Raw genomic sequence first — 10,630 nt, 5'->3', positions numbered from 1 at the left:
TAATCCTAACAATAACTTTCAGGTAACATAACAGTTTAAGGAATAGTTTTACATTTTGGAAAATATGCCTGAAACAGGGGGAAACAGACCTGGACCACTGTGGGTTAAAAATCACAGCTCAACAAAAGAGGCGAGTCCACGGGTGAGTCGAGTGTCTGTAGCTGTAAAAACAACATGTTGTGGTTTTCCAGGGAGCTAGACTGTGCCAGACTGTGTTACATTTGGGCTAGCTGTTTCCCCATTTCTAGTTTTAATGCTAGCTAAGCTAACCAGCTGCCGGCTTCATATTAAGCACACACTCCTGAAAATGGCATCTCATCTCATCTAAGTGGCGGTAAGACAGCGAATAAGCACGTTTAAAAAAAAAAAAGGCTATTTCTTTATCATTAAGTCGTGGAAGCCCTGAATGACAGCGCTCTTCATGTACACAAGACCGACTTCCTCACACACCTTCCCACAACCACATCCCTTCTCAAACACGCCCTTTCCCATACACACATACACCCACAGACTTGATCTACTATGAGCCTACTTTTTTGGGGGCCTGCTGTCATCCCTGGAGTAGCCCAGCTCTGATGTGTTGGGTAATCGTTGGTTTGGCAGCATCCCAGCAGCTGAGACACTCCAGCTACCCTGTTGATACCTAATCTGACTCCTGTGCTCACATACACACACACAAATGTCGACATGCAGGCAGGTATGTGCATGAACACGCACACAACTCTTACGCAAGCCCCAGCCAGCCATGCCTGGGGTAGTCATAACACACGGACGGGAGACATGCCAAGCTCTTATAGGTCAAACAATGATTCATAAGCAAAAGTGGATTAGATGAAAAAGAGCATATGTATTTGAGTTTAAACAGTGCCGGTGTTCATTGTTCAATGAGTTGGCCTTATGTTCCACCGGTTACCGCTGAAGCTGAGGATAAAAGGACGAGAGCGCTGTATACGCTCCCCCTCGTGTATTCCAGGAAAAGACACTGACCCACTATTGACATTTGTGTGTTTGAGGAGTTAAATGTTACATTACGCAAAGGTCAGAGAAGAGTAAACGGTTGGAGGCAGAGATGGAGAGCGAAGGAGAGGGTTTTTTTTTTCCCCTTGCAAGGATGAAATTGAAAGCGCTGAAGAAAATGAGAGCATGTATTGTTTTCTCTCACAGTGATGAAGAGCCACACAGAGAGAAATCTTGCAGGAAAACCTTCGAGGCATGCAGTCGAGCTGTGTAATGTGCAGGTGTTTGCATGCGTGTGTGTGTGTTTGTGTGTGTGTATGAGGAAGACAAGCAGCTGTAATGAACAAAACAAGCCATGTGAATATGAAAAAATGTGATCTTTATTCAACATCTCCACACATATTTGAAATATACATATTTACATCTTTTGTACAATGAATATATCTCTTTTGTGTAACCTGTCTGGACTAATAGCCTCGAGGTTGTGTCACAAATACATTATTCACAGTGCAATATGAAGTTTGTGCACCCGTGTCAGTTTATTCTACATGTCACATGAATGTGTGACTCACTCTACATGTATGAACCAGAAAAAACCCCCCATAAATCTCTTAAATTATTTTTCTGTGAGACACAATTCAGATTGTCACAAGTCTGCTCCCATCTGGTATCTCAAGCAGACGAGAGAAAGTAATTAAAGAACTGCAACAGATGTTTTAATAGTCTACTGTGTGACCCAAAACTTTAATGCACAGCGCTTCTCAGACAGAGTCAGATTTAGTACCATTGTCAAAACAATTGTGCCAGAGTGAAATAGCTGGCTGCAGATCCACAGTAGCCTGTAGGGCTAAATGTGACTGAAGCGCTGCATCCGCCTGTCCGACTCCAAGATAAAATATCTTTCAGAACACGGCACATCATGTCACTAAATACGACTAGTCTCCATGGATCCACAGCTTTCAACGGCAAAAAAATAAAAAGGAAGGGAAAAAAAGTACCATTAAAGAGGTGAAACAGTCAGAACAGATTCTTCCAGCCAAGGTCAGGACCATTCTCCACAGACGCGCTCAAGTGTTGAGTCATCATCAGACAACCAACATCAAATATCGCCCGACTGCGACTGATTCAGAGCCATTCAGTTTATGAAACACAGTGATACGGGCACAACACTCAGCACAGCTCAGCTTTGTTAAAGCAACACAGTTTGACATAATGTTCCGACAGAAATGAACAAAACAGGTTCAACTGCTCAACTGAGAAAATCTTCATTTTTCTGAAATGTGTTTCTGTCTGACTTGATGGTTCGTTAACTGGATACGTGACACATTTCTCAAGAACAAACACTGGGTTGAGAAATAATTCATGTTGCGTCAGTTGGATGTACTGTTGAACTCTGTATTTCTACTTTTTGCACTGAAACCCTGATGTAGCATGACTCCAGGCCTACGAATTATCCAAACATCTCTGCTGTTGCGAAGGCATGTGACCACATATTTAAAACCAGTTCCTTCCAGCGCTTTAGACTGAAGCATTAGTGTTGGGTTTAGCTGCGGCTAATTGCACACACAGCATGTCAGAGGAGCCGAACGGATTGATCACAGACAAATTCGCAAGGTCAGACCCTGTCAGTAGACACTTCCTGTCTGGATGCAACTGATATCTCATATTTATCTGTGTGTTTTTTTTTTTTTTTTAAAGATAACAGTTAAAAATGAGAAATTTACTAAGATGTATCTTTCTCTGTTAGCCATATACAAAGACTCGTGTTAGCCCAGTGCCTTATTGTTGAGTGTGTGTGTGACAATCTCTCTGCTTTTCTGTGAGTCTTACATCAGTAACACCCTGCTTTCCTCAACCTTCTGTGCATGGTGTGAGATTTGTAAATGCTCTCCGTTTGCTGAGACGCTGCCAGATTGGCAGCGAAACACCTTCGTAGCGTCCCCGCTGAGGGTGACACATCAGTCTTCTGCTAGCCATCTTTCTCACTCTATGACACCGCCTGCTGCGAGACGTCAGGCTTGTACTAGGCCTTCCTCGAGCCGGTCGGTGAGTCAGCCGGTGAAGCCTCCAGCCTGGTCAGAGAGTGAGAGGAACAACATCCCGCTCTCCTCACCTCCTGTTCAGGCTTCATCTAATGCCTTCTGAAGCCTTGTGAGTCCAGACTGAGAGCAAGCATTGGTGTCTACTGTTTGCCATGCATTAATTTTCTGTGATATACTCGTAGTAGCCTGCAGAGATTGTTTTGTGAACACAGTCTGGCAAAATCTCAGTCCTTGTTTTTTCCTCTAGCACCGAATTATTTCAAAAAACGCACATAAAGAAACACAATGAATGATCATTGTGAAAAATGCCCTTAGCAAGTAACACATACGACAACGAAATACAGTACAGTAAGTTTTTGTAGAAAGCTTGAGGGTGTATGTACACTCAACAGTACACAAATGGGTTTCTAAAAAGTGCCAATGTAAAAAAAAAAGAAAAAAAAAAGAAAAAAGAAATACAACAACAATGAGTCCCTCATAGCAAGTTTTGTTTTGGTCCCTCAGCCAGATTGAGCTGAATTGAGTCCGTCAGCAGAACAGATCATCATCCTCTTCCACGTCAAAGGATGGCACCATCTGTTCCGCCGAGCTCACTTCCTGTTCACCCAGCGCTGCTTCCTGTGATGACGGCGGCTGGTGGAACCATGGGTGAGCGAACAGCTCCGTCGCCGTGAGTCTCTCCCAGGGTTCTTTCCTCAGCAGGCTCTGGAGCAGACACTTGGCCTTGGGCGACAGGCCCTCTGGCAAACAGCACTGGCCTCTGCGGATTTTGGAAAACAGCGTGGCCGGGTCGGGGTCATGGAAGGGGTAGCGGCCAACCAGCATGGTGTACAGCATGACTCCCAGGCTCCACATGTCGGCCATCTTGCCAGAGTAAGGCGCGGAGCTGCTGAGGATCTCTGGGCTGACGTAGGCGGGGCAGCCGTGGGTGTCTGACATGGAGTCGTCGTTGGGGTCCTCCAGGACGCGACAGTCCTCAAGGCTTTCTAGTTTCACCTGTGTCCTGTGAAGAAAAAGTCAAATGAGGTCAGGACATTTCAAAGAACCTAAGAAAATACTGAGAAATGTTTAGAAGACAGGAGAATCCTTTCTGTTCGCTGAGAGGGTTGTGATGGCCATGATACAACTTCACACACTGAGGTGAAACCTAAGAACTTGGTGTTCATCCCTCCCATTCAGATCCACATTTCACAAGGAGAATATTTTTCCCAGAATGTCATGTTGTTGTTGGAATTATGTTCTCAGACTTCCCATGTACAAGAATATTTAAAGCACATGTCACTTCTTGGTCTAGTATAGTCTGTGTGTGTGTGTGTGTGTGTGTGTGTGTGTGTGTGTGTATGTATGTGTGTGTGTGTGGCCATGTATTCCTCACGTTGTGGGGACATTAATCTGTTTACACAGTGACTTTGTGGGGACTTGCCTCCCTTATGGGGACAAAATGCAGGTCCCCACAATGCAAATGATTAAATTTCAGGGTGAAGACTTGGGTTATGGTTAGACAAGTAGTTGGTTATGGTTATGGTTAGGGCAAGTCTCCAGGAAATGAATGTAAGTCTATGTAATTCCCCCCAAAGTCATGGACACACAACTCTGCGTGTGTGTGTGTGTGTGTGTGTGTGTGTGTGTGTGTGAGAGAGAGAGAGTCTCTGTCTAACAGTGGCTTTGTTTAACAATGTCAAACATTTCAGAGATCTGTTAAATGTAAGTCACTGATTGCATCATGGAAAAACAAGCATCCTTCTTTTAGCCTTACAGTAAGCAGTAAGCACAGCAGACAGACAGATGGACACACACACAAACACACACACACACACACACACACACACACACACACACACACACACACACACACAAACACACACAGGCACACACCAGATGCCAGTGAACTTACTCTGACCTAAGTGCACAACAGTGAGTCCCGTTTGAGGAGCAGAGCTGCCTAAGCAAATTTCCAGTCGCTTCCTGGCACACACATGGTCACATAAACACGCATATAAATACACAACTCCAGCACCCTCCTCCCCTACTCACACACACAATGCTATATTTAACCATGTTAATGACAGGACATACATTTAGAGCAAGTGAGATTGTGAGAGTGAATGTGTGGAATGAGACTTTTACCACTGACACACTCAAAATGATTGATTGGACGGAGATAAAAAAGCACATGATGGGAAACTTTTGCTGTTCTGGACGGCCGAAAAATGGTAATTTCAAGGGTTCGTTTTCTACAGCAGAACATGTGTTGTGTTTTTAATTGGAAATCTATTTGTGCCCCTTGAGATCTGCTCTGTGACCTAAGTCAAACGCACATAAGAGGGTGCTGTTCTAGCTCACATTCAGAGGGTTGACTCGGCGAGACACTTCAGTTGTCAGACAGAGTGACTGGAGAGAGAAATAGACAGCCAGAGAGAGGATGAAAAGGGAGGCAGCCAAAAGGACCAAGATAGAAAGCAACAGATATTTAAACACCCAGATAGTGGAGGAGATAAGTCAGGAGAGGAGAACGAGAGCTGGAGACAGAAAAGGAAACAGAACAGAGAGAGTTAGAGGGGTGGAGAGAGTGACTCATCCTTCTGTTGAGAGTACATATCTTCTCTCCTCCTCTCTCTCTCTCTCCAGCAGAGGCTATCTGCACCTGGGTCCCACACTCGCGGCGCCAGCCATCCCATAATTACCCTCAAATGGCTGTTGCCACATCAGTGACGCACAGGAAGGCTGGCCCAGCAGTGAAGCTCTGCATGCTTCACAGTGCTAGTCACCTTCCCTAAACTGGCTTTTCCAACTACACAGTGTGTGTGTGTGTGTGTGTGTGTGTGTGTGTGTGTGTGTGTGTGTGTAAATGGAGATTTCATTTGTCAAATTGTTGTGACTTTCTCTGTCGCTGGCTCGACTGCTGCATTGTTGGCCGGGTCCGTTGCATCACAGCGTGATTGTTGGGTTTTGAAAGATGCCTGATTGTGAATTCGGAGGAATGTATGACCGAATAAATGAGGTCATGCAGAATCGCAACATTTCAAGGAGACTAACGTTGAAAAGTCTGTCTGTGATTGGACAGCAATCTCACGCCAGACTCTCTGGAAATGAAAAGCCAAATTCCATGATGTCACACAGCCATCTAACGCTATCAGCAGAATCTGCAGCTTTGTTTTCGCAGGCACATCACAGCGCGATCATTTGTAGTGGCACTATGGTGTGTCGCCAGGCAAAGCATAAAGAGAAGTCAGTGTGAAAAAAGAACATGTCATCCCACGACTCCAGGGTCAAGTGGGTCTTGTGGGTCAGTCTACCAGCATTAATGTCGCAATGTTGTCATCACACTAACAAAATACTGAAATACAGACAAAAAGGCATTTGAGCTTGCAAGGGAGCAGAGCTTTACAGCTCTGAATGTGTAATCAGCACACATACAAACATGCATGTATGGACTCACTCGAACGCAAAGACAGAAAATGAGCTATGCAGCCCCCCTCCTCTTCCCCTCTGCACATATACACTGTGACTCATCGCTCTGCAGCCGTATAGCTATCAGAGGGACGCAACCAACTTCAACTTCTCACACAGCCTGTCTGCTCTCATTCGTCCAGTGTGACCCAGCAAACCCAGAGGTCATGGCTGGAGAATGTTACTGTTGAAATGTCTCCATGAAAAAGGGCTTTTGGAAAGCCGGAGGGGGGGTTGTGTGGCATGAGCGGGCCCTTACAGGAAAGAGAGTGACGCAAGGGCAAAGAGGCGACAAATAGTTTTGTAAGCAAGGGTTCTGTGTGTCTTCCTGAACAGAATGCAGTACTCAGAGATGCAGACATTAAGGCGTGTGTGTGTGTGTGTGTGTGTGTGTGTGTATGTGTTCGTGTGTGGGTGTGTGTGTGGGAGCCAGTTCAAAGCAAAATGCTTTGAACTGCTCCTTTGTGGATGAAAGTGTATTTGAATGAATCCTTGTTCGAAACGTCAGTTATTCTGCAGCATAGTTATGATGTAATTTATTAATAAATAATGAGTAATAAATATATTCTAAGATATAGACCGCAGAAGGGGGATGATTGTCTCATTCACCAGCCTCGTCTAGCAGCTCTGCCAAACTACCACCCACTGCATTCACACATGCACGCACACGCACACACACACACACATGCAAAACAAACACACAACAGCATACAAAGAGACACATCGAGAGAGAGTGAGAAAGGGAGACAGACAGAGAGGGCGAAAATCTGGGAAGCAATGCAGTCTGCCTCCACAAGTACAGAACCTCCTACTCTCTCTGTGCCCACATCAATATCTGCACACATGGCCTGTGTGTATCAGCTGCTGCCATGTTTGCTCTGTGCCTTCACTGGCGCGTCCCACTACACTGCATGCATTAAAGTCTGAGAGCATCCAAAGAAAGTTAACTGATACTATTAGATGAAATGGAGAATTGGCTCAGTGGAATGTGATGCTGAGCAGGTACAATGAGAGAAACTTTTCAGGTGTCATCTGACACAAGATTTTCAGCCTGTTTCCTCGAAAGAACTGCAAGGGATGCACTTCTCACCTTTTCTCATCGGCGAAGACGAACTTGCGCAGCTTGAGGTCGCCCAGCACGATGCCAGCCTGGTGGCAGTGTGCCACAGCCAGAGCCACCTGACGGAAGAGCCTGCAGGCGTGCTCCTCGTCCAGCCTGCGACAGCTCTTCACCAAGGTGTGCATGTCCCCAAAGTCCTTGTCCAGGAACACGTAGGCCTTGCGTTCGCCAAGGATAATGTCCCTGATGCCGGCCACGTTCTTGTGGGCTGACAGGATCCCGTAGGGTCTGATCTTTTCCTGGTACACCCCCATATCAAAGACCTGGGAGAGAGGAGAGAGCAGAGGAAGAGGAGGGAAAGGGATGCAGGGTGGAAGTTAGGGAAGGGAGAGCGTGTGAGAGGGGGGGAGGAGGCGATGGGTCAATGTGTTCTTAATGATCATCTGAGGAAACAACCATGCAAATTTGGCTGCGAGTTAAAAGGACGTGTAGGATATGCTTTGATTCCAGCTCAATACGCTGCTTTTGCATGAGCGTGACGAATGGATCCCCAAAGCGTGAAGCGATTAACTTTATTAATCAACAAAGCCAAACGCCTGCAGGTCTATCATGCAAAATAAACACATGGATGTTGGATGTGGAACAGCGCAGGGCCCAGTCATTATCAGGGCAGATGCTTATCATGATAGTCCCTCTTTGTCTCACATGTTTGCATTTTTGTGTGTCACGGCGTGGCGTATTGCAGTGACGTGTATGCAAATGAGCCCAGTTGACAGACACAGTGTGAAGCCGAGGATAGGTGGACTTGAATCGGCAAGCTGCATTTCCACGACACAGCACCGGATGAGGGGGTCCCTGGTCTGTGGCGCATTTGTAAACAGATCTAAAAATCATCATAAAGCCTTGTATAATTCGGGATTTAAAAAATCATGAAGCAACACTGCTGCTATTGCGCAAAGGGTGCCACATTTCACGTGAGAACGACACTGGGTGAAAAAGTCGGCTAAATACTGATGACATGTCAGACAAGCATATTGAGCAACGCGCTGTCTTGAAACACCATTCATTCAAAGAAATTGCACAATGACGGGGTTGCGCATACCTTGCACAGTAGCTCATCGCCAGTGTCGGTGTTCATCGCGCTGTGCACGCTCTCCCGGTCCGCCAGAGGTAGAAGCAGAAACGGTCCTATCCTGGATGGCCCCTGGTGGGTCGCCGGGACGGGGTTTGAGACGGGGCTGACCGGGGACCCGGGAGAGGCGCTGAGGAGTCCCTGTGTGTCCCCCGCCTCGGCGCTCAGCCTGGCGCACTTAGCCGGCGGCTGATCGTCTGAGTCCAGCCGCTTGTGCGCGACTCTCCCGGTGCGGATGCAGGGTGCCGGGGTGCTCCACTGCAAGTTCATCCTGACCTGACCGATTTAAAGCTAAAAAAAACGAGACGCTTGCCTTATTTAGAATATGTCCTTAGATGGTTAAAATAAACTACAAACTGCGCGCTCCATTTCTCCGTGTGAGACTCATCACAGCTGACATACAAATGAAACTTTAGTAACGGCGAGTTTTTGGTAATAATCCAACCCACGTCCTTTTGGAGAGCGGATGCCCGTGGCTCTGTGTACTTTTTGGTGAGAAAATCCCGATCCCTCAGAGTCCAGACTGAAAGAGAGACAGAGATAGAAAGTCAGAGAGAGGGGGAGAGAGAGAGAGAGAGAGAGAGAGGGGGAGAGAGAGACAGAGAGACCGCCTCACAGTCAGAGAGAGGCACAGTGTGAGTGAGCTCCGGTGATGTTGAGATCAGAGCTCAAACACTCCGCCCGACCAGTCCAGCCTCCTGGTGACACAACCATTGAGCAATCCTGTAACGGCACCGACTCCAGCTCAGCTCGGCTCTGATGAAACCGCCTGCTATTACCTTTCACAGAAGTCTACTTGAGCATATGGTGCAAACATTAACGTTATTTTTCACGTGTTTGTCATGAATGCCTGCTCTGAGATTTTACTGAAAAAAAAAACAAAAAAAACAAAAACATGCGAGAGGAATGAAGAAATCATCTGCTACTTATCATGGCTGCCTCATCAAGCATGCACATGCTTTTAGACAATAATTAACAATCTCTAAAACTCCCTCTGTGACTCAGTTCTTCCTCCATGTTCAGCTCTTATTACCATTTATTACCTTTTGCAACAACCTCCCCACAGACCTCCACGACATGGTACCTGAAGTGTTTGCTCTCCAAATGTTATGCCTCAGGTGTGAACTAGCCAGCACAAAGCTCCAGTGTGTGAGCCTTAACTCTTGCTTTAACATCACCATGATATTTTCCCATGCGGAGCCTGTTTGTTATGTGGATATGACTCACCCCCATAAAGCCTTAGTGGTGCTGGGCTATAAGCATTCACATAAAATATGCCAGCGCGGCTCCATAAACAACATCATAGCAGCTGGGCTCCTAGAGACAGACACTGATCCCAGGCTAAAACTACTTGTATACCCAATTACCACAAACAAGCAAGCCAATACTGTGCAATCTGTGAGAAAATTATGCAATATTCTGGAAAAAAGTATAATCAGTGAACTATGGACTGTTACTTAAGAATGCAGGAACCAGAAATTGAAGGGTGAAGTACAGTATATAGTCAGTTTGAAAAACATTCCTGTGATGATGAGTGTTGATATGAGCTGATGGTGTGAGGTAATTATGAATGTGCATGTTTGTGTGTCTGTCGCTTTGCACACACGCACAGCAGTGTGTGTGTGTGTTGCGCAAGAGTTCTCCTTTTTTCCACTGCTTTATGTCGAACAAGCATGGTGGCTGCAGTCGAGGCTTACTGAGCGTTCACTAAAACACAGAGCACCAGCTGGCCTGTGTGTGTGTGTGTGTGTGTGTGTGTGTGTGTATCGCCCCTCTTTTGCACAATCCCTCCTGCCAAACAGAAGCATGCCGTTCCAAACCATTTCTTTTCACATTCGCAGCACAGCTCCTTCCACAAGAGGTCACACGCTTAACCAGGTCACAGCAGCTCGGCTCAGCTTGACTCAGAAAGGTCATGTGAACCTGTCTCTGCAGGCCGTCCAAACATGGATGAGCTGCAGATTCCATAGGAATGATGGGCTGTTATTT

The 10,630-nt window shown here is 46.3% G+C and overlaps 1 protein-coding gene across 1 annotated transcript; it reads right to left on the bottom strand.

Moving 5' to 3' along the window:
- Nucleotides 1-1,319: 1,319 nt before the first annotated feature.
- trib1 (tribbles pseudokinase 1) lies at nt 1,320-9,356 on the bottom strand. The gene is made up of 3 exons (XM_076755175.1): nt 8,612-9,356; nt 7,540-7,832; nt 1,320-4,002 (listed from the first exon to the last, which is right to left on the bottom strand). Exons 1-3 carry the CDS (start codon nt 8,909-8,911, stop codon nt 3,528-3,530), a joined length of 1,068 nt encoding a protein of 355 aa, XP_076611290.1. The 5' UTR covers nt 8,912-9,356; the 3' UTR covers nt 1,320-3,527.
- Nucleotides 9,357-10,630: the final 1,274 nt, after the last annotated feature.

The sequence above is a fragment of the Chaetodon auriga genome, chromosome 17, assembly GCF_051107435.1.
Source record: "Chaetodon auriga isolate fChaAug3 chromosome 17, fChaAug3.hap1, whole genome shotgun sequence".
Taxonomy (NCBI): Eukaryota; Metazoa; Chordata; class Actinopteri; order Chaetodontiformes; family Chaetodontidae; genus Chaetodon; species Chaetodon auriga.
This window is presented reverse-complemented; position numbering and strand designations above follow the sequence as displayed.